General features: G+C 23.8%; 2 protein-coding genes across 4 annotated transcripts in view; one reads left to right on the forward strand and one right to left on the reverse strand.

Moving 5' to 3' along the window:
* LOC117167008 (symplekin) overlaps positions 1–15,364 on the forward strand; it is a 50,223-nt gene extending 34,859 nt beyond the window's left edge. The window contains exons 13-17 of one of the 2 annotated variants that reach the window (XR_004466344.1): positions 1,813–1,948; positions 6,313–6,677; positions 14,435–14,527; positions 14,660–14,823; positions 15,254–15,364. Coding sequence is in view for 1 of the 2 variants with exons in the window: in XM_033351555.1 (XP_033207446.1) it covers positions 1,813–1,948; positions 6,313–6,677; positions 14,435–14,527; positions 14,660–14,737 (672 nt within the window). In the remaining variant the exon portion in view is untranslated. Of the gene's footprint in view, positions 1–1,812; positions 1,949–6,312; positions 6,678–14,434; positions 14,528–14,659; positions 15,082–15,253 lie in introns of those variants that run through there. The other variant, XM_033351555.1, reaches the window with a different exon arrangement.
* Positions 15,118–22,021, reverse strand: part of LOC117167009 (17-beta-hydroxysteroid dehydrogenase 13-like) — a 36,574-nt gene continuing 29,670 nt past the window's right edge. For both annotated transcript variants that reach the window (XM_033351557.1, XM_033351556.1), the window contains exons 6-7: positions 21,784–21,909; positions 15,118–15,333 (exon numbers count right to left, since the gene is read on the reverse strand). In XM_033351557.1, coding sequence (XP_033207448.1) covers positions 15,267–15,333; positions 21,784–21,909 — 193 coding nt within the window. In that variant the 3' untranslated portion in view covers positions 15,118–15,266. The remainder of the gene's footprint in view (positions 15,334–21,783; positions 21,910–22,021) is intronic.

Consider the following 22,021-nt stretch of genomic DNA (forward strand, 5'->3'; position numbering starts at 1 on the left):
TATAGAGCTCCAAGGAGATTATGTTGAAAAATAAAAAAAAATTTACCCAAAAAAAATTGTTTTTATACTTCATTCTAAGAACTTATTGAACTACCCTCGTACTTATTTTAATAGATTTTCACGAATAAATATTAATATAATTTAAAAGGTTCCAAAGAATTTCAAGAGGTTTTAAAAATTTCATGGAATCTTAAAGAATTTTTTAGCATTTCCAAAGATTTGAAGGGATTTCGAAGAATTTGACAAGAATTAAGGAATTTTATAGGAAATCCAATTATTTCAAATGATTCACGGAATTTTAAAAGGTTGTAAAGATCTGAAGAAGTTTTAACAGTTTCCAAAGAATTTTATAGGGGTTTCAAAGATTTAAAAAGTATTTCACAATATTTAAGAGATTTTATAGAAACTACACTTATTTTTAAAGTTTTACGGAATTTAAAAGATTTTAAGCTGTTCTAAGAGATTGAAAAGAATTTCCAGATTTACACAATTTTAAGGTATTTCAAAGAATTTTGTAGGATCTTAAACGTTTTTAAGCTCGATTTAAGGGATTTCCAGAGATATTTGTTGAGTAAATGAAATTAAATAAACTTGGAAGGAATTCCAAGCAATTGCAAACATTTGAGGTAATTTTGAAGTATTTCGAGGAGTTTCACAATATTTAAAGGATTTTATTGAATCTCGAAGGATTTATAAAATATTTGTAGGGATTATATAGGTTCTTTTTTTAGCGCCAAATTTAATGAATAAGTTTAATTTAATTTATATTAAAGGGATTTGCATTGATTTCTACTTATTTTAATGTATTTTTACCAATAAATATTTATAATAATTTAAAAATTTTTTTAAGAATTTAAAGAGATGTAGAGCATTTCAATGGATTTTTAAGAATTTTGTGGTATTTCCAAAGATTTTAAGTTCGACTTTAAGAATTTCTTGAGAACTTTGCGAAGTAAATGAAATTTCAAGGAACTCCTAGCGATTTCCAAACATTGCAATGAATTTTAAGGTATTTCGCGGAGTTTCACAAGGTTTAAAGATTTTTTTGAACCTCTTAAGTGTTGAAAGATTTTAAGGGGTTTAAAAGATTTCAAGTATTTGAAAAGATTTTTTTTAACAGAACTTTAATTAAATTAAACACGTAATGAAACATTTGAAAAATGTCAAGGAATTTAAAAGTATTTTGTAGCATTTCCAAAAATGTTAAGGGATTTCAAAGAATTTCAAAAGGTTTAAGGGATTTTTTAGAATCTCCTTTTTAGAATATCAAAGGATTTACGGGATCTAATTAAGATTTTAAAGAATTTAATGAATTTAATAAATGTCTAGAGACATCAAAGAATTTTGCAAGATTTCATACGATTTTAAGGAATTTAGAAGGGATTTAAAAATTTCAAGGAGTTTCTAAGAATTTGAACAGATTTAAGAGATTTCAATAGATTTATACTTATTTTCAAATCTTTGTAAAGTTTATTTGTGCAGAATCATTATTTTTGTCTATTTATATGTAACATTATAAGTATTTTAAAATAAATAATTTCTGTACTAATTTTTTGTAATATTTTTTGCGTAAGGACATTTGGCAATTTCGCATGAAAGTCGCTTTCGCTCCTTTCTCAGTCTTTTTGTATTACTTATTTTATTTTTCAGAGTTTTTTTTAATACTATATATTATTATTAATAATAAAATAGTGAAACATAATAAGTATTAACAAGACATTATCTGCCGTTATAAAAATAAAATGTTTTTTTTACAATCTTAGGCCTGAATTTAATTTAAAAAATGTAATTTTTGTAATTTTTAATTTGCAGGTTTTTAACAGATTATTAGGGACTCATAATAATGATAGTGGAGTTCCACACACTTCTCCAGTCACTCCCGCTGAATTGTTGATCGCTTTGCATACAGTCGATCCCAATAAAGCAGAATTAAAAACAGTTATTAAAGGTATTTATTTTCATTTATAATTTTATTTTTATTTGTAATATTCTTTTGTTATTAGTCCGAGCTTTCTCCGCCTCTTCCTTCAAACCTTTTATTCTCTTCCTCTTTCTGTTGATAACACAACTCAGTATACTCTTCCTTTTTTTCCTATATTCTTTCCCATTACTTTTTTCTTTTCTCCACTTTCTTCATTCCTTTCTGACATCCTTTTTTTCTCTTTGCAGTCATCATCCCATCCACTCCTATTCCCCCCTTTACTAACTTCATTTTTATTTGTGCGCTATAATCCTATTTTTATTTCTCCTATCATTTTTTCCATCTCCTCGTCCACATTTTCCCCTCCCGTTTTGATATTTCTGACCTTTTCTCTAAACTGTTCTTTTCCTTCCCTTGACCAATCCCCTTTTCCTGCACTTTTTACATTTGCTCCCCTTTTATTCATATTTCTCTTGCTTATTTGTCCCTCTCATGTCACTAATAAGGGAAAGTGATCCGAATCAATATAATCACCTATCTCTAGTTTCTTATCCTTCTCTCTTACCTCATCATCCACCAGCACATAATCAATTACCGTTCCCCTTTCACCTCCTGAGCGTGTATATTCTCCTTTCTCATCCCCTTCTATATTTCCGTTTAAGATATATCATCCCAACTCCTCCAAGCTCTTCAAAAACTTTTTTCCCTTCCCATTTAGTACCTTATCTTTGGATTTTCTTCCTCTCTCTTCTCCCCATTTCCTTCCTCCTCTGTCACCTGTTCTCGCATTGAAATCCCCACCTATTATCAGCCTACTCTCTTCTTTATTTTCTTTAATCATTTCTTTCATCTACTCCGCTTTTTCCTGCATATCATCGTTCACATAAACCCCCACTGCTTTCCACTTCTCTCCTCCCATCATTACTTCTTCTACTATTAATCCTTCTTTTTGTTCTTTCCTGTCTTTATTATCTTTCCTTGTTATACATTTATTCCTTACTCCCATCATCTAGCCACGTCTCCATCATTATGACTACATCCCATTGTGTCAAATGTCTCATAAACTTTCTATCCTTTCTCTCCAATCCTGCTATATTCCAGTAACAAATCTTCCATTCTTCCCTACTTTCGTTTCTCATCTTCTTTTTCTTCCTACTATTTCTTATTTTATTATCTCCTGTTCCTTGCTCTCCTAGTTTCCCTGCACCTCATTTCTTACTATCTGTTCCCTTTCTTCATCCCAATCCCACCACATTCCATCTATCTCTAATCTCCCATACTTAACCCATGTTCTCTTTCCCTTTTTTCTTTCTTCTTCCGCTATTTTCCTCAATTTATATTGCATCTTCCTTTCTACCCATGTCAAATCATCCTCTACTCTCGCTGGACTTCCATATAATAACCTTTTATTTGTCATCACCTCCCTCTTATGTTCCCATTTCTTTAATTTAACCAGTACCATTATCTCCCCTCTTCGCACTTCCCTTCCTACATTTCGCATTTCCTCTCTCTCTCTCTACCTCAGCACCAATCCTTTTTAGAACTTCGTCCACCCCTTCCTTCAGCTCTTTCCCCTCTAATCTTATATCCTTTATCACTATGTTTAATTTTCTTTTTTCCCTCTCTTTCCTTTCTATTCCTTGTTCTATTTTGCTCAGCCTTTCCATCTCCTTATTCCCAGTCTCTCCCCCACCACAATCTTGGTTCGAGCTTTCAAGTTTCTTCATCCTACCTTGCATCTCCTCTACCTTTTTATTATTATCTTCTTCCTGCTTTTCTAGCTTTTGTTCTAATTACTCCATCCTCTTTTCTAACTTTTCCCTGATTTCTTCCCATGTCACAAATCTCCAAACAAACTTACATACAAATCTGTCTCATTCCTCCAAAATATGTACCTCCCCTTTCCAATCTCACAATCCCTCAATTAATCTCTCACATCCACACCCTTCTACACACATCCACAATCCCGAAAATCTTCCAGATTATTTTTTGACGTTTTTAGAAATCTTCTGAAATTAAAAAAAAAAATTTTTAATTTGCTTGAAAATATTTTCAAACTTTGAAATATTTTTAGTCTCTTGAAAACTTCAAAAATTCTTAAATATCTTTTATAATTACACGAATTATTCTGAAAATTGTCGTGAAAATTTCCGGATTTATTTTTGATAATTCTGGAAATCTTTCTTAACGTTTTAAAATATTATCTTTAAATTAATTCTAAAAAAAGTATCACTTTAAATATTTACAGGAATTTTAGAAATCTTTTTTTATTATCTTGAAACTTTTCAAAATATTGAAAAACTTCTCAATTCTAATTCGAAACCTTCGAAAATCTACATTTTTTAAAAGTTTTTTGGAAGATTTTCAAATTTGTAATTATTTCAAAGATTTTTTATGAACTTCTAAATGGGATTTAAAATTTATTCGATTTTTCTTAAAACTTTGACAACATTCTAAAAAATAAAAAATTGTCTCGAAAATCTTCCACATTATTTTTTGACATTTTTAGAAATCTTCTGAAATTTTTTGAAATGTTTTTAAGTTTGTTTTAAAATATTTGATAAGTTTGTTAAAGTTTTAAAATATTTTAAATCTCTTCAAAACTTCTAAAATTCTTAAATACCTTTTATTTAAGATAATTATATATTATTTCGAATTATTCCTAAAATTGCCGTGAAGTTCTCCGGATTCGTTTTTGATAATTTTGGAAATCTCTCCTAAAGTTTTAAAATCTTTGTAAATATTATCTTTAAATTAATTAAAAACAATAAAGTATCACTTTAAATATTCACACGAATTTCAATAAGATTTTGTTATTATCTTGAAACTTTTCCAAATCTTCAAAAAAAAACTTCTAAATTGTATTTCGAAATCTTCAAAAATCTACATTTTATTTGAAGGTTCTTAAAAGATTTTCAAATTTTTTATTATTTTAAAGATTTTTTATAAACTTCTAAATAGGATTTAAAAATGAATCGAATGTTTCTTAAAACTTTGAAAAATGCTTAAAATAAAATAATTTCCCGAAAATCTTCCAGATTATTTTTTGACATTTCTAGAAATCTTTTGAAATGTTTTGAAATGGTTTTAAATTTGTTTACAAATATTTTATAAATTTTTTCAAAGTTTTAAGATATTTTTAATCTCTTTAAAACTTCTAAAATTTTTTAATATCTTTTATTTAATATAATTATTATATTATTACGAATTATTCCTCAAATTGCCGTGAAGTTTTTCGGATTCGTTTTTGATAATTCTGGAAACCTCTCCTAAAATTTTATAATCTTTGTAAATGTTAGGTTTAAATTAATTTTTAAAAAAGTATTACTTTAAATATTCACTGGAATTTTAACTATACATTTTTAATATCTTGAAACTTTTCCAAATCTTCAAAAAAAAAAACTTCTAAATTTTATTTCGAAATCTTCATAAATCTACATTTTATTTCAAGCTTTTTCAAATATTTTCAAATTTTAAACTATTTTTTTTTAAATTTCTAAATATATATGAGGGGTCCACGGTCTAAAACTGTTAACTGACATTTCAGAAATTTTGAACGGCGAAGGAAAATTAAGACTTCGGACCTATGCTGTAGATACAAAAACGCGATTTTCGAAAATCCATTTAAAAAAGCTCAAATGAATTTTGCCGTTTCGTTTGCGGTATATTAAGTGTATATAAAAAATGTTCCAGAAAATAAAAAATAAAGTTAATTTCGAAAAAATTTCATTTAACAGGTTTAGACCGCGGACCCTACATTCCGAAATATCTGTTCAAATTCTAAATTATTTTAGAAAATTTTTAAAAACGTCTATTTTTTCTATATATTATTTTAATTTATTCGAATTTTTACTAAAATATTTTAATATTGCAAAACTGAAAAATTTGGTTACAAAATCTTTGATATACTTTTCCCGAACTTTAGAAAATCATTTAAAATATTTTATTAAAATTAATTCATCAAAATAAAAATGTATTCAAATTTTTACCTTGAATCTTGAAAAACAGTTTAAAATATTTATAAATTTTAAATAATTTTCAAGTCTTTTCAAAGTTTTCCTAAAAATTTTTTAAATCTAGCTAAAATTCCCAGAAATGTTATGGTCGTTATCGGTAATATTGTTGTTACCTAAATAAAGATATTGTAAAATTTTATCCACAATTTCATTTTTCTCATCTCTTTGAAATTGTGAAAAAGTTTAAAAATTATAGTGTGGTTTTTCTTTTCTTAATTCTAAATCAAAAAGTTGAAAACAGAATTTCCATTCGCACTTTTAGAAAAAAAATTTGTACTCGAGATCCTTAATTATTTGTTGTTTAATTTGTATATCAGTCATTGCTGGATTTTGATTTAAATTTGATATAGTTACTATTTATTTGATAATTTTCAGCTACGTCTTTATGTTTTGCGGAAAAGCAAGTCTACACACAAGAAATAGTTGCATTGGTGATACGAGAACTGGTCGAAATAACACCATTGCCCACTTTGTTGATGCGAACAGTCATCCAAAGTTTGTCCCTCTATCCGAGATTAAGTGGCTTCATTATGAATATTCTTCAACGCTTGATTGCGAAGCAAGTTTGGAAGTATCCAAAAGTCTGGGAAGGTTTTGTCAAATGTTGCGAACGTACTCAGCCCCAGAGTTTCGCGGTGATTTTGCAACTTTCTCATACTCAGTTGGCTGACGCACTAAAAATGAGCCCAGGACTGAAACCTCCACTGCTCGCTCACATTGATTCGTTCACCGAAAACCAGGTATGAAATCCTATTCTATTTAATTAGGGACCGTACTTAAATTACGGAATAGCCTATCTTTTTCGGTATAAATTTGATTTTTTGTTTGAAAATTTTACAATTTTCTTAAAAGGATATACTTTTTGGTTGAAAATTCAACTCTTGTGTTAAAACTTTAACTCTTTTTGGGTTTAAAATTCCTTTCTTTTTAAAAAAATATTAGCCTTTTGTTTAAAATGCATATTCTGTTGCTGATAAGTAGAGTTCTGAGCCGGTTATATTGCTTTGAGAACGGTAACGAGAATGAGAATATAACCGCAAAATAAATTCTTTGAGAATTTATGAGCATCTCAGAATTTATTTTAATCAATAGAAAATTGAATTTTTTCGTTAACTTTTCGATTGAAAATTCAACTCTTTTTTTTTAATTTGTCTTTTTTATTTTAAAGTTTACCTGCTTTAGCAGAAATTAAATCTTGTTTTTTTTTGTTGATAAAAATGCAACTGTTTGGTTAGAAATTAAGCAATTGTACTTTTTTCTTGAAAATTTAACTCTTTCATGGAAAATGTACTTTTTGTTTAAAATTTATATTTTGGTGTTGAAAAATGAACTGAAGTATTTTCTGGATGAAAGTTCCACTTATAAAGAAAAAATTTGTTTTTTATTACAAATTCATCTGTTTTAGTAAAAAATTGATCTTTTTTGCATAGCAATGCAACTATTTATAAAGAATTTAACTATTTTTTTAAAAATTCATCCTTTTTGGTTGAAAAAATTCGTCTCTTTGGATTGAAAATTCAATTGTTTTCGTAGAAACTTATGTTTTTACACGAATTATTCCTTAAATTTTTGTGGAAATTTGCGGATCCATTTTTGATCATTCTGGAAATCTTTCTTAATTTTTAAAAAATATTTTTAAATATTCTCTTTGAATAAATTCTAAAAAAATTAAGCATGACTTTAAATATTCACAGGAACTTTAACAATATTTTTCTATTATCTTGAAACTTTTCAAAATTTTGAAAAAAGTAAATTCTAATTCGATATCTTCAAAACTCTACATTTTATTTAAAGATTTTTGAAAAATTAAAAAATTTTCGATTAATTTTAAGATTTTTTAAAAACTTCTAAATAGGATTTAAAAATTATTCCAATCTTTCCTAAAAATTTCAAAAAATTCTACAAAATAACCAAATTTCCCGAAACACTTCCAGATTATTTTTTGACATTTTTAGAAATCTTCTGAATTTTTTTTTAAATTTGTTTAAAAATATTTTATAAGTTTGTCAAAATTTTAAAATATTTCTAGTGTCTTCAAAACTTTAAACATGCTTAAATATCTTTTATAATTACACGAATTATTCCGAAAAATGTCGTGGAAATTTCCGGATTCTTTTTTGATATTTCTGGAAATCTTTCTTAACGTTTTTAAATATTTTCTTCAATTCAATTCTAAAAAAAAGTTTCACTTTTAATATTCACAGGAATTTCAACAATATTTTTTTATTACCTTGAAACTTTTCAAAATCTTTAAATACTTCTAAATTCTAATTCGAAATCTTAAAAAATCTCCATTTTATTTAAAGGTTTTTCAAAAATTTTCAATTTTTTTAAAGATTTTTAAAAACTTCTAAATAGGATGTAAAAATTATTCGAATTTTTCTTAGAACTTTGAAAAATTTTGTTAAAAATTCATCCTTTTCGGTTGAAAAAATTCGTCTTTTTGGATTTAAAATTCAATTGTTTTCGTAGAAACTTATATTTTTGTTACAAAGATACAATTTTTTATGTTCTTGAGTTACCTGGAATCTTTTTTGGATGAAAACTCAACTTTTTTTGCAATAAAAAATTTTTCTGCTTTAAGATAAATTTCATATTTTTTGATAAAAATGCAATTATTTGCTAGAGAATTCAACAATTTTGTTAAAAAGTCATCCTTTTTGGTTAAAATTTCGTCTTTTTGAATTGAAAATTCAATTTTTTTGTTCGTAAATTATTTCTTGTTAAAAAAATTCATAGTTTGATCGTAAAAACTCGTCTAAAATATTTTTCAATAGAAAATTCAACTTTTTTTTGAAAATTTATCTTTTTCATTTGAAACTTCATCTGTTATAGAAGAAATTTCATTATTTGTATGAAACTGCAACTTTTTGGTTAAAAATCGTTCTTCTTTGCTTGATAATTCAACTAATTTTTTTAAAACATTTGGTTGAATCGCTTTGTTAAGAAATCACTTTCTTTGTTAAAGATTTATATTTTAAATTGAAAAGTTATCTCGTTGGTCAAAATTTTAATCATCTTATTATAAATTAATCTTTTTTAATTGAAAATTCAACTAATTGAGTCAAAGTTAAACTACATCGTGAAATTTTTTTTATTGAAATCTGATTGAAAATTTAACTGTTTAGTGGAAAATACTTCTTTTTTTGTTGTTTCGAATTCATTTTTGAACAGCAAAAAGATATATTTTTTAGTTTGAAATTTCCTCTTTTTTGCGTAAAAATGCATTAGTTTCGTGTAAAACTATTTTTTTCTTAAATTGTCATATTTCTTGTTTGAAAATTTAATTTTTGTAAAGGAAATTTGTCTTCTGGTTTAAAGGTTCAATTTTTGTACTGAAAAGTCAATTGAAATCTTTTTGGATGAAAATGTAACTCTTTTTTTTGAAAATTTGTCTTTTTGATTTAAAAATTTACCTGCTTTGTAAATTTTTCATTTTTCTTGCACAAAAATGCAACTTGTTTTGGTTGAAAATTTAACGATCTTGTTAAAAATTCATAGTTCGACTATTTACCAGAAAACTACCTTATTGTTTACAATTCTTATTTTGGTGTTGGAAAGTGAACTGGAATCTTCTTTAGATGAAAATTTAGGCATTTTTTTTAATTTATCTGTTTTAGAAGAAATTTCATCTTTCTTGAAAAAAATACAACTTTTTAGTTGAAAATTCTGCTGTTTTATTGAAAATTTAACTAGATCGTAGAAAAATTACTTTTTGGTTAAATTTAATATTTTCATATTGAAAAGAGAACTGAAATCTTTTCTGAATGGAAATTCAAATAATTTTTCGATTTTTTTTTTAAATTAAAAATTCATCTGTTTTAGTACGAATTTCATCTTTCTTGGATAAACATTCAACTATTTTGTTAAAAATTCATGAATTTTGGTTGAAAAAATTTATATTTTTTTGTAGAAACTCATTTTTCGTTGAAAACTTCATTTTTTCGATCTTGAAAAGTCAACTGGAATCTTTTTTGAATGAAAATTTAACTATTTTTTTGCATTTAAAAAGAATGAAAATTCATCTGCTTTGAGAGAAATGTTATGCTTTTTGGATAAAAATGTAAATTTTTGGTAGAGAATTCAACCATTTTTTTAAAAGTCATTCTTTTTGATTAAAAAAGCGTCTTTTTGGATTAAAAATTCAATTTTTTTCTTAGAAATTTATTTTCTGTCTAAACATAAATATTTTAATCGTGAAAAGTCAACTGAAATCTTTTTTTATCCAAAAATTAAAATATTTTAAAAAATTTATTTTTTTGTTTTAAAAATTCATCTTGTTTCGTATAAATTTAATTTTTTTAATGAAAATACCATTTTTTGGTTAAAAATTATTCTCCTTTGGTTAAGTATTCAGTTCTTTCGGTTGAAAGATTTAATTTAATTACTTTGTTAAAAAATTCTTTTTTGGTGAAGATTTATATTTTTATCAAAATAGTTCAACTTTTAGCACAGTAGTTGAATTTTCAACCAAAAAAAAATTATTTTTCAACTAAAAATGTAATAGTTGATATTTGAACCAAATAAGATTTGGATTTGAAATTTAGAAACAGTTGAATTCATTAAAAAAATATGAATTTTCTATAAAACAAATGAATCCTTAACTAAACAAGATTAATTTTCAACCAAACCGCTGCATTAAACAAAAAAATACATTTTTACCAATAGAGATTTAAACTGAAAAAATTTTTTCAGTCAAAAGAGAAAGAAACATTTAACCAAATTATTGAATTTTCAAGCCAAAAAAACAACAATTTTCAACCAAATTGTTTTATTGGGAATCCAAAAATTTGAAATTTAACAAAAAAGTTCATTTCCAGCCAAATAGTTCAATTTTCTACCAAAAAAAGTTGAATTTTGAAGTAAAACGATAAATCTTCAACCAGAAAAAAAATATTTTTAACGAAATTGTTCAACTTTTAGCCAAGCAGTTGAGTTTTCAACCAAAAAAATTCAATCTTGTCGAAAAATGTAGTTGTTATTTCAAATTTTCAACAAAATAATTTATTTTGCATAAAAAAAAATATATATTTCATTCATGAAAGAAAAAAACTCCACCAAATAGTGGAATCTTCTACTTGAAAAATTTGTGTTTTCAACTGCAAATGGTGAATCATTAAAAAAAGAATATATGTTTTTAACTAACTAATTTAACTTTTAACGCAACAGTTGAATTTTCAACTAAAATGATGAATCTTCAAAAACAAAATTGTGGAATTTTCGATTTAAAAATATGAATAATTTAACAAAAAAGTTTATTTTTAACCAAATAGTTCAATTTTCTACCAAAAAAAGTTGACTTTCTTTAACTTAAATGATGAATCTTCTAACTAAAAAATATATTTTTAACCAAATTGTTTAACTTTTAGCAAACTAGTTGAGTTTTCAACTAAAAGATTACTTTTTTTAGGAAAAATGTCATAGATGATATTTCAATAAAAAAAGATTTTAGTTTGAAATTGAATAAAATTTAATTTAAAAAAGACGAAGCTTCAATAAAATAGTTTAATCTTCATCTAAATAGTTGGACTTTTACACACAAAAAATGATTTTTCAGTCAAGAAAGAAAGAAAATTTCAACGAAATTATTGACTTTTCAATCTAAAAATGCCAATTTTCAACAAAAAGTTAATTTTCAAACGTAAATATTCATTTTTTTCAATAAAACAATTGAATTGTATTTAAAAAAAAAGATATTTTATTCATAAAAAAACCAAAAATTCCACCAAAATGTTGAATTTTTTACGAAAAATTTGTGTTTTTAAATAGAATGATGAATCTTAAAAAAAAAGATTTTTAAATGTAATTAGTTTAAGTTTTGGCTAAGAAATTTGAATTTTCAACTAAAACTATTATTATTCGAAAACATGAATTTTCAACAAAAAAGTTTATTTTCAACTAAATAGTTAAATTTTCTACCAAAAAAATTGAGTTGTTAAAACTTAAATTATCAATCAGCAAAAAAAATTGTATAACTTATAGCCCAGTAGTTGAGTTTTTAACCAAATGATTAATTTTTAACGAAAAATGTCATGGTTGATATTTGAACTTAAAAATTTTTTAGAATTTTCATTCCGAAAAATTTCTTTTTCAACCACAATAATGAATCTTAAAAAATTATATATTTTTTAAGTAATCAGTTCAACTTTTTTCCAAGCAGTTGAATTTTTAACTAAAATGATAAATCTTCAAAAAATACATTTTTAACGAGTTTTTGATAAGGATTTTTAATCGAATAATTGCATTTTTAATGAAAAAGCATATTTAATTCAAAAAAGAAAAAAATCAAACGAATTGTGGAATTTTTAATTTGAAAATATGAATTTTCAACAAAAAAGTTTATTTTCAACCAAATATTTTTTTAACTTAAATAATGGATCTTCAACCAGAAATATTTTTTTAAACAAATAGTTTAGTCTTCAACTAAAAGATTATTTTTTAAAAAAAAATGTCATAGTTGATATATAAATGAAAAAAAAAATTTATTTTTAATTAAATACATTTAAATTTAAAAAGGATGAATTTTTAATAAAATAGTTGAATCGTGAACTAAATAGTTGGACTTTTGCTAAAAAAAAAATGATTTTTTCAGTCAAGAAAGAAAGAAAATTTCAACTCAGTTAATGAATTTTTATTCTAAAAATACCAGTTTTCCGCAAAACATTTGAAATTTCAACTAAATAATTAATTTTTAATTAAAAATAACCAAAAAAGATGAACTTTTAACGATAAATTTAATAGCTGATATTTGAACTAAAAAAGATTTTTATTTTAAACTAAAAACAGGCGCATTCTTCCTAAAAAGGACAAATATTTAACCAGATAATTGAATTTTCTTCCAAAAAGTTGAGTTTTCAACCAAACAGTTACATTTTCAACTATAAAAATATGAAAGTTCTACTAAAGAAGATAAATTTTCAAACGAAAATTAGCATTTTTTCAACAAAATAATTGAGTTTGTAGTAAAAAAATATATTTTATCAATGAAAGAACAAAAAACTCTTAGTCAAGCAATTTGAATTTTCAACTAAAATTATGAATGTTTAAAAAAATACATTTTTAACTAGTTTGTCATACCGATTTTTTAATCGAGTAATTGCATTTTTAAAGAAAACGGATATTTCAGTCAAGAAAGAAAAAAAATCAACCGAATTGTGGAATTTTCAATTTTAAACTAAAAACAGTAGTCGTATTCATCCTAAAAAAGGACAAATATTCAACCAGATAATTGAATTTTATTGAAAAATTAAGATATTTCATTCATAAAAGAAGAAAAAATTTCAACAAATTGTTTAATTTCCAACTTGAAAAATTGGTGTTTTCAACTAAAATGATAAATATTAGGAAAAGAAAAAAATATTTTTAACTAATTAGTTTAACTTTTAGCCAAGCAGTTGAATTTTTAACTAAAATTATGAATCTTAAAAACATACATTTTTAACGAGTTTTTGATAACGATTTTGTAATCGAACATTGCATTTTCAAATAAAAAGGATATCTCAGTAAAAAACGAAAATTTCAACCGAATTATTGAATTTTCAATCAAAAAAGTTTGAACTTTTCAACTATAATTAATCTTTAACCAATCTCAAATAGAATAAATATTCAACCAGATAATTGAATTTACTTTTTTTTTTAAGTTGAGTTTTCAGCCAAACGGTTACATTTTTAACGAAAAAATATGAAATTTCTACTAAAGAAAATGAATTTTCAAATCAAAATGACAAATTTTCGAAAAAATAATTGAATTTGCATTAAAAAAAAAAAGATATTTCATTCACGAAAGAACAAAAAGTTCTGCCAAATTGTTCATTCTTAAAACCGAAAAATGTGTTTTCAACTAAAATGATAAATCTTATAAAAAGAAAAAAATATTTTTAACTAATTAGTGTATCTTTTAGCCAAGCAGTTGAATTTTCAACTAAAACGATGAATCTTCAAAAAACACGCTTTTAACGAGTTTTTTATAACGATTTCTGAACGGAAAAGTTGAATTTTTAATTAAGAAGGTTGTTTAGGTGAAGAGAGAAAAAATGTAACCAAATTGTGGAATTTTCAATCCGAAAATATGAATTTTTAACTAAAAAAGTTTTTTTTTCAACCAAATAGTTAAATCTTCTACCAAAAAAGTTTTTTTTTTTTAACTTGAATGATGAATCTTCAATCAAGAAAAAAATTATTATATATATATTTAACAAAATTATTTAACTTTTAGCCAAGTAGCTTGGTCTTCAACCAAAAGATTACTTTTTAACAAAAAATTATCTCCGTTGATATTTCAATGAACAAAGATTTTAATTTTACAATAAATACATTTGAATTTTAAAAAAGAGGAGTGTTCAATCCAAAAAGACTAATTTTCAACAAAGCAGTAGAATTTTCAACCCGAAATTATGAGTTTTTGACTGAATTTTAATTTTCCACGAAAATAGTTGAATTTTGACCCAAGAAAATATGATAAAAAAAAAGTTTAATATTTCAATTTTTTTCTCTCCAGAAATCACACATTCCGGCCTTAATCATGGATGTGATTCGAGGTACTGCACGCGAAGAATTCACACGAGCAAATCCGCATGATACTTTCGATATTGTAAGTAGAATAATTTAATTCTAAATTTAATTGTCAAAACGTGAATTTTTCAGTTTTACAAGTTCTTATTATTTATTTTATTATTATTATATAGATTTATTGTTATTTATTGAATTATTTATTTATTTTCAGGCTCCACCTGGTGATTTCTCAATGGAATCAAGAATGGAAACCGATCCTTCAGAACCAGCACCACCCGGCCTAGATTAATTTCACCCAGTTTTTTTTTATACAATTAAATTTCTAAGACTTCATCTTAAAACACTTGGAATATCATAGACTACTTCTCTGCCGAAGTAATTCGAATTATTTAAATAACTGTCCTTGTCTTTTACTTAAACTGTAAAACGTTTTCTTTTCTTTTCGTTTGTGAAATTATTTTTCATGGAGAGTTTTTTCGAGAATTACTTTTGATCAGGTCTTCAGTGAAAGTATAAATAAGCAAAAAAAAATGTTATTGATTTAGATTAGGATAAATATCGATTTAAACAGAAAAAAAAGAACTTTTATGAATAATTCGTCACAGGCATCAGGTGAAAGATTGTATAAAAATATATTTATTATAATATTAATGGTTAATGAACACTTGCTTATAAATGTATATTGTGCGTACACAAGTATACGTATAGTATTTGTTAATTCTAAATAGTTGATTGGCCAATTGCTTCAGTACCTTTTTCCTCCAGCCTAGCTGTTTTTATTTTACAATTTATTTTTTTTTTTTAGGTAGCATCAGTCGTCATCCAAAATCAACTCCAGTGTCGAGCAAATCTCTCAGCATGAATGATGCCTTTTTTGGAAGTATTCTGAAAATTAATTGCTTATTAGTAAATTTGTTTTTTACTTTACAGCAATTAAATACGAATTATTCATTAGTAGAAAAAAACGGGAAATGAGCGGGAATTTTTACAAATTTTGAAATAAAAAATCTCTCCAAGTTCGATTTCAACAGTTTTTCAAATAATTAGTTGAATTGATATCTTTTTTAAATATGATATAATTCAGTTTATAATGCGTTATTCGAAAATCTTTTACTTGCAAAATTCTTCATTTTGGATTTTTATTTTTAGCGTATATTTTTAATTTAAAGAATTTTAGAGTGCAGTCTTGCAAACTTGCACAATTAAAAATTAAAGGCGTTTGAAGTTCTAAATTTTGATAAAAACAATGTTATTTTATTGACTGTATATATAAATAAATTAATAAATAATTTTTTAAATGGATCTGTACTATTTTCAAGTTAAAAATAACTTAATAATATATTCGTAATTGAAGGCTTTTATTAAATTAGAAATATAGTTTAGTCTAAATAATTCACTTTTTAACCCATTTAATTTGGAATTTTGTAATTAAGAAGAAAGAATATTTAATATTTAGCAATATTTGACTGTTAATTTAATACGAATAAATTGAAGCCAAATATTGAAAAGTAAACAATTTAAAACTTAATTTTTTGACACAGAAAGCTTTGAAACTTTAACGTTAAAATTGTTATTGATCTATTTTAAAAAATGTTTAATTTGTAAGCGAAATGGTTGAATTTTTATGTAGAAATAATAATTGAACACTTATTCCAGTGTATTTTTGGACAATTCTGGAGATCTCTTAAAATATTTTCAAATATTCTGTTAAAATAATTTTTCAAAGTGAAAAATCATTTTTAATTTTCTTAGGAATATTATGAAAATATTTTTATTCTTTTGAAGCCTTTCAAAGTTCTTAAAAAGCTTCTAAATTTTTTGTTTGCAACTGCAAAAATCTAAATTTTGTTTTTACTCTAATTTTTTCTGCAAGTAATAACTGTTCAATTGTGATTTATAAATCCAAATTTGAACATTTTTTTTTTTTAATTGGCAAGATTTTCTACAAGTTGTAGCACAAATTCAATTAATTTTAAAAATTAAGTAAGAAGTTCTAAAATAATTTTAAATTTGAAAAAGTTCCACTTTGAATGCTTTAATTTGTTGTTTATTTTTGATTACTTTAAATTGACAAATATTTAGAATAGAGTTCGAATTAAAAAATTTTATTGACCGGGAAAAATGTTTGCGAACCGGGAAATGACCGGGAATTTTTTTCTTCGTTTAAAACGGCCACCCTGAGTTTTTAAAATAATCATTTGAATTTTTAACTTCGTCATTTTTGGCATCATTCAATTCTGAATGCGTAATTCGAAAATCTTTCGATTACAAATTTTCCATTTCGAATTTTAATTTTTAGGCGTACACTTTTCATTTAAAATATTTTAAGATGCATTTTTAATGACTTAATCAATTAAAAATTGATAGAATTTGAAATCGACAATTTTGGATAAAAAACTTTTTAGTTAATCAAATGTGAATATAAATTAATGATTTTTAAAATTTAACTATACATTACAGATGAAAAAGTGAAGAATAATTGATTTCACAAGACGATTCGGAATCAGTTCAAAATTTAAGAATTATAACTTCAAAATAATATATTCATAACTAAAAGCTTTTATTAAATTTAAAATAGTGTTTTAGTCGAAAATTTGAAATTTTTAACGAAGAAAAATAACATTGGATTAATATTTAGAAACATTTGATTGTTCATGTAAAAGCAGTATTAATAAATCAAAATTTCAAAACTAAAAAAAAAACTTTAAACGTTACAATTTTAATTTTTCTATTTGAAAAAATTTAATTTACAAGTAAAAATGTTGAATTTTGATGTATAATAAATATTGCACACCTATCATTCCTAAAAAAAAATTCGAGTACGTTGAAGAGCTATTTAGAGAGTGTGAAAAGATTCAAAATCAATTAAAAATTTGAAATTATCTTAAATAATTTGAATACCGACAAAATCCGGCTATTTGTTCCGAAATTTCGATTAAAATAGGCCACTGTCTAATTTAAAACAAAATATAGATTTTTCCAGATATCGAGCAAAAAAATTTAGAAGCTTTTATAGAATAATGAAAGGCTTCAAAAGAATAAAAAACATTTTCTTAAGATTCCTAGGATAATTGAAAATGACTTCTGATTTTTTTAAAATTAATTTTAAGAGAATATATGAAAAGATTTCGAAAATTGTCAAAAATGACCTTGGAAGATTTTCAGGAAACCTTTTTTATTTTGCAGGGTGTAAAAAAATCGGAAGAATTCAAGTCATTTTAAAAGATGTTTAGAAGTTATAAAAGTTCAGTTTATAACAAAAATGTAATCGTTCAATTTTTTATATTTCTAACTTAAAATTGCTTAAAATGATTTGTAGCTTAGTTTTTGCGAACTGGGAATTTATTTTTTGACCGGAAATTTGACACATTTTTAGAGAAAAAAAATCTTTGCAACTTTGATTTCAACCGTTTTTAAAAATCATTAGTTAAATTGCTATCTTTTTCAATTATGATATCATTCAGTTTAGAATTCGTAATTCGAAAATATTTCACTTTAAACATTTTCCATTTTAGATCTTTAATTTTTAAACTTAAATTTTAATTTAAAGAATTGTAAAATGCAGTTTAAAAGATTCAAACAATTAAAAATGAAAAGCGTTTAAAATCGAAAATGTTTGATACAAAACATTTTTAGTTGATCAACTGTGAATACAAATTAATTAATGATTTTTACAATAGAATTGTACTTTAAGATTTAAAAAGTGAATCATAATTGATTTTATTAATTTTATACTTATTATTTTTTGTATTAATTGTCAAATATTGTTTCAGACTAAAATAGTCCATTTTTAAACAATTCAATTTGAATTCTTTTAAATAGGAAAAAGAAAAATTACTTAATATTTAGAAATATCTTGTTGTTCATTTAAAATCAGTAATTATAAATTAAATATTCAAAATTAAACAACAAAACTGAACTTTGAAAGTTACAATTTTCATTGTTCTATTTAAGCAAATTTAATTTGTAAATCAAATTGTTAAATTTTCATATAGAATGAATAACAATGGAATAAATATTATTCTTAGAGAAAATTCGAGTAAGTTGAAAAGATATTTTGAAGCTTAAAAAAATTCAAAATTAATAAAAAATTTGAAATGATTTCAACAAAAAATTTAAGCCGACAAAATTCGGATATTCGCATCGAAATTTTGGTGCAACTGTCTAATTTAAAAGATTTACAAAATTATTAAAAATAAATGTAGAAGATTATAAGGAAACTTTTTTATTTGGCAGGATTTAAAAAAAAATCATTAGGAACGATTGGAATAATTTTAAAAAATGTTTAGAAGTTCTGAACAAATTTAAAATTTGAAAAAATGTAAAACAACGTCTGTTTTCAGATTTTTAAATGAAATTTTGAAGCATTTTACGGATTTTAAAACTATTTAAACTAAAAATAATTTTACTTTTAATTTAATAAGTGTTCAATGTATTAAAACATGTAATCGTTAAATTTTTTACGTTTGCAGAATGACAATTTAAACAAATTTTAATTAATTGATTCTTCAATTTTCAAAAGAGTTTCAAAAGGATTTAACCTTCAAAGTTATGCAAACAGAAACAATTTTGAAGATTTACGCTAATAAATTCTTAAATTTTAACGATTTTTCAATTTCTTCCATTTTAAAGGCATATAAATAAAAATGCATAAATTTGAATAATTTTAAAGATCAAAAGTCAAATTTTCAATCCTAAATCTTCCAAATTAAGGAAATTTCTAAAGTAAATCATCAAAATTACATAATTTTTATACGTGAATTTCCAAACTTAAAAAAGGTTCAGTTTTACAAGCATTGCAATTAAAAGCTCCGTAATTGTGGCGATTTACATTTGGAATTTCTTAATTTTGAAAGATTTAAAATTGAAAACTTGACTCTTGATCTTCAAAATAATTCAAATTTAAACATTTGTGTTCATAAATATTAAAATTGAAGAGTTCTCAATTGCAATTTGGAATTATGCTTGTAAATTCTTAAACTTTAACGATTTTTAATTTCAATTTTTTCCACTTTATATTTGTATAAATAAAAATTCATAAATTTTATAGAGTTTGAAGATCAAAGTCAAATTTTCAATCCTAAATCTTCCAATCTGAGGAAATATCGACAGTAAATAATAAAAATTACAGAGTTTTGAATTGGGCATTTTCAAACTTAAAATTTCTTAATGTTAGAAGATTTAGAATATAAAACTTGGCTTTTTATCTTCAAAATAATCTTAATTTAAGAATTTGTATTCGTACATCTTAAAATTCAAAAGTTTTCCATTGTGAATCTTCAAAACTGAAGAATTTTTAGTTGAAAATCTTTTGAATTGAAGAATTTTTAAATGTACATATTCAAAATTGAACTATTCACACGAAACAAAAATGTTTTTTTTTTCGAAGTTCAGGAATTTTCAATTGTATCTCTTCAAAATTACAAAATATGAATATTTTTAAATGTCGAGTTGTTAATGTCTAAAATTTTAAATTAGACATTCTCAAATTTGGATGCTTTACTTTCAAAATTTCTTCAATTCTATATCTTTAGAATTGAAAACTTGACTTTCGAGCTTAAAAATCATCCAAACTTAATCATTTTTATTTATACATACATCCTTAAAATTGAGGAGTATTCAATTGTAACTCTTTAAAATTGTAGAAGTTTTTAAATTTTTAATCATTAAAATTTGAAATTTTAATTCCAGCAATTTACAATTAAAAATTATGCAACTTTTTAAATAAAAAATTCTGTAATTTCGATGATTTTAATTCAACATTTCTTCAATTTTAAAGATTTAGAATTGAAAACTTGACTTTTCTTAAATTTAAAAAATATAATTGTCGCTTATTCAGTTTTCAATATTTGAATGGAAAATTCTTCAATTTTAAATATTTGTAATTTAAAACTAATTTTTAAGAAAGATGTACAAATAAAAATTTTTAAATGTTGATTTTGAAAATTAAATTACGAGTTTTCAATTTCAAATTTTCGACATTGAAGAAATTTTTGGTGTAAATCATCTTGATTACAGAATTTTTAATTGTCAAAATTAAAACCAACAACATTTTTAATTTTTAATTCCCAAAATTAAAAACTCTTCATCATTAAATATTTGTCTGTTAAAGTTCTACGATTTTTAAGATTTATAATTGAAAATTCTTTAATTGTAACGTTTTATAATGTTCTGCAATTATAAATGTTTACAATTAAAAATTCTTGAATTTTGAAAATATAGAATTACAAATTACTCATTTTCAAGATATTTATTTTAAATATTCGTAATTTGAAACATTTTTTTGGAAGTATTCAATTTCGAAGATTTACAATTGCAAATAAATCTTCGAAAATGGAAAAATATCAAACATTAAAATTGTAGAATTTTGTATCGCAAAACTTAAAACTTGCCTAATTTATAATTATAAATTGCACAAATTAAAAACTTAAATTTTGAGAATTTTTAATTCAAAATTCTACAATTTTAAAGAGTTATAATTGAAAGCTATTGAATTTGAGAGATGTTTAAATAAAACTCTTAAATTTGATTAATTTTATAAATAAAAAAAAACAATTTTCCAGTTCTGAATCTTCCAAATTAAAGAAATTTCGGATGTAAATTATTCCAATGACAATTCAAAGTTCTGTAATTCTTAAGAGTTAAATTAAAAATTCTTCAATTTTGAAAATATATAATTACAAATTATTTAATTTTGAAAATTTAAAATTCTTTATTCAAAAAGATGTATTAAAAAATTCTTAAATTTGGACGATTTACAAGTTCAAAAGTCAAGAAATTTCAAATATAAATCTTCCGAATAAAAGGAATTTTAAACGTGGAAAATTAAAATGACTACAATTACAATTTTAAAAAGTTACATTCGAAAATTTATAACGTTTGAAAATATAGAATTGTAAATTATTCGATTTTTAAGATTTACAATTAACAATTATTCAATTTTAACGAGCATAATAGAAAATGATGCAATTTTAAAAGTTTTTTTGGAATAGTTCTATTTTGAAGATTTAAAATTGAAATTTCATCAATTTTGTAGATTTGCAATTGTAAAATTTCCAATTGTAATCAGTAAAAATGACAGCATTGATTTATTTTTTGGGAATTCTTATGGTACTTAAATCAGGGACTAGAGATGTAAAGAATTACTATTTTCAGGAAGTAACTGTAGCTGTAATTACTTCTTTTTTCAATTAACTTTTCCAAAACTGAATAGAATTTAAAATGGCTCTAAAATGAAATCAAAATTATTGTAATAGCGATCAAATCGAGTGGTAAAAACTCACGGAAATGAATGAATTTGAAGATTATTGTTATTAATTAATAATGAATAAAAACCTTAAAATGTGACCGAGGTAAAGTAAATATCCTGGAATACTGAATTCTGCATAATTTCTGCGCACGCCATCCAAAATTCTTTTAGCAGCTTCTGTTGCTGGCATCGTGCCAAAATAACTTGGTATCCTGAAGAAGAAAGAAGATTCAAAACTTAAATTAAAATAATATAGGACTGAAATTATAATTGCAGGCCTCACAGTCCCTATCGGATAAAATATTGGCACCAAAGGGTACTTTT

The sequence above is a fragment of the Belonocnema kinseyi genome, chromosome 2 (assembly GCF_010883055.1).
Source record: "Belonocnema kinseyi isolate 2016_QV_RU_SX_M_011 chromosome 2, B_treatae_v1, whole genome shotgun sequence".
Taxonomy (NCBI): Eukaryota; Metazoa; Arthropoda; class Insecta; order Hymenoptera; family Cynipidae; genus Belonocnema; species Belonocnema kinseyi.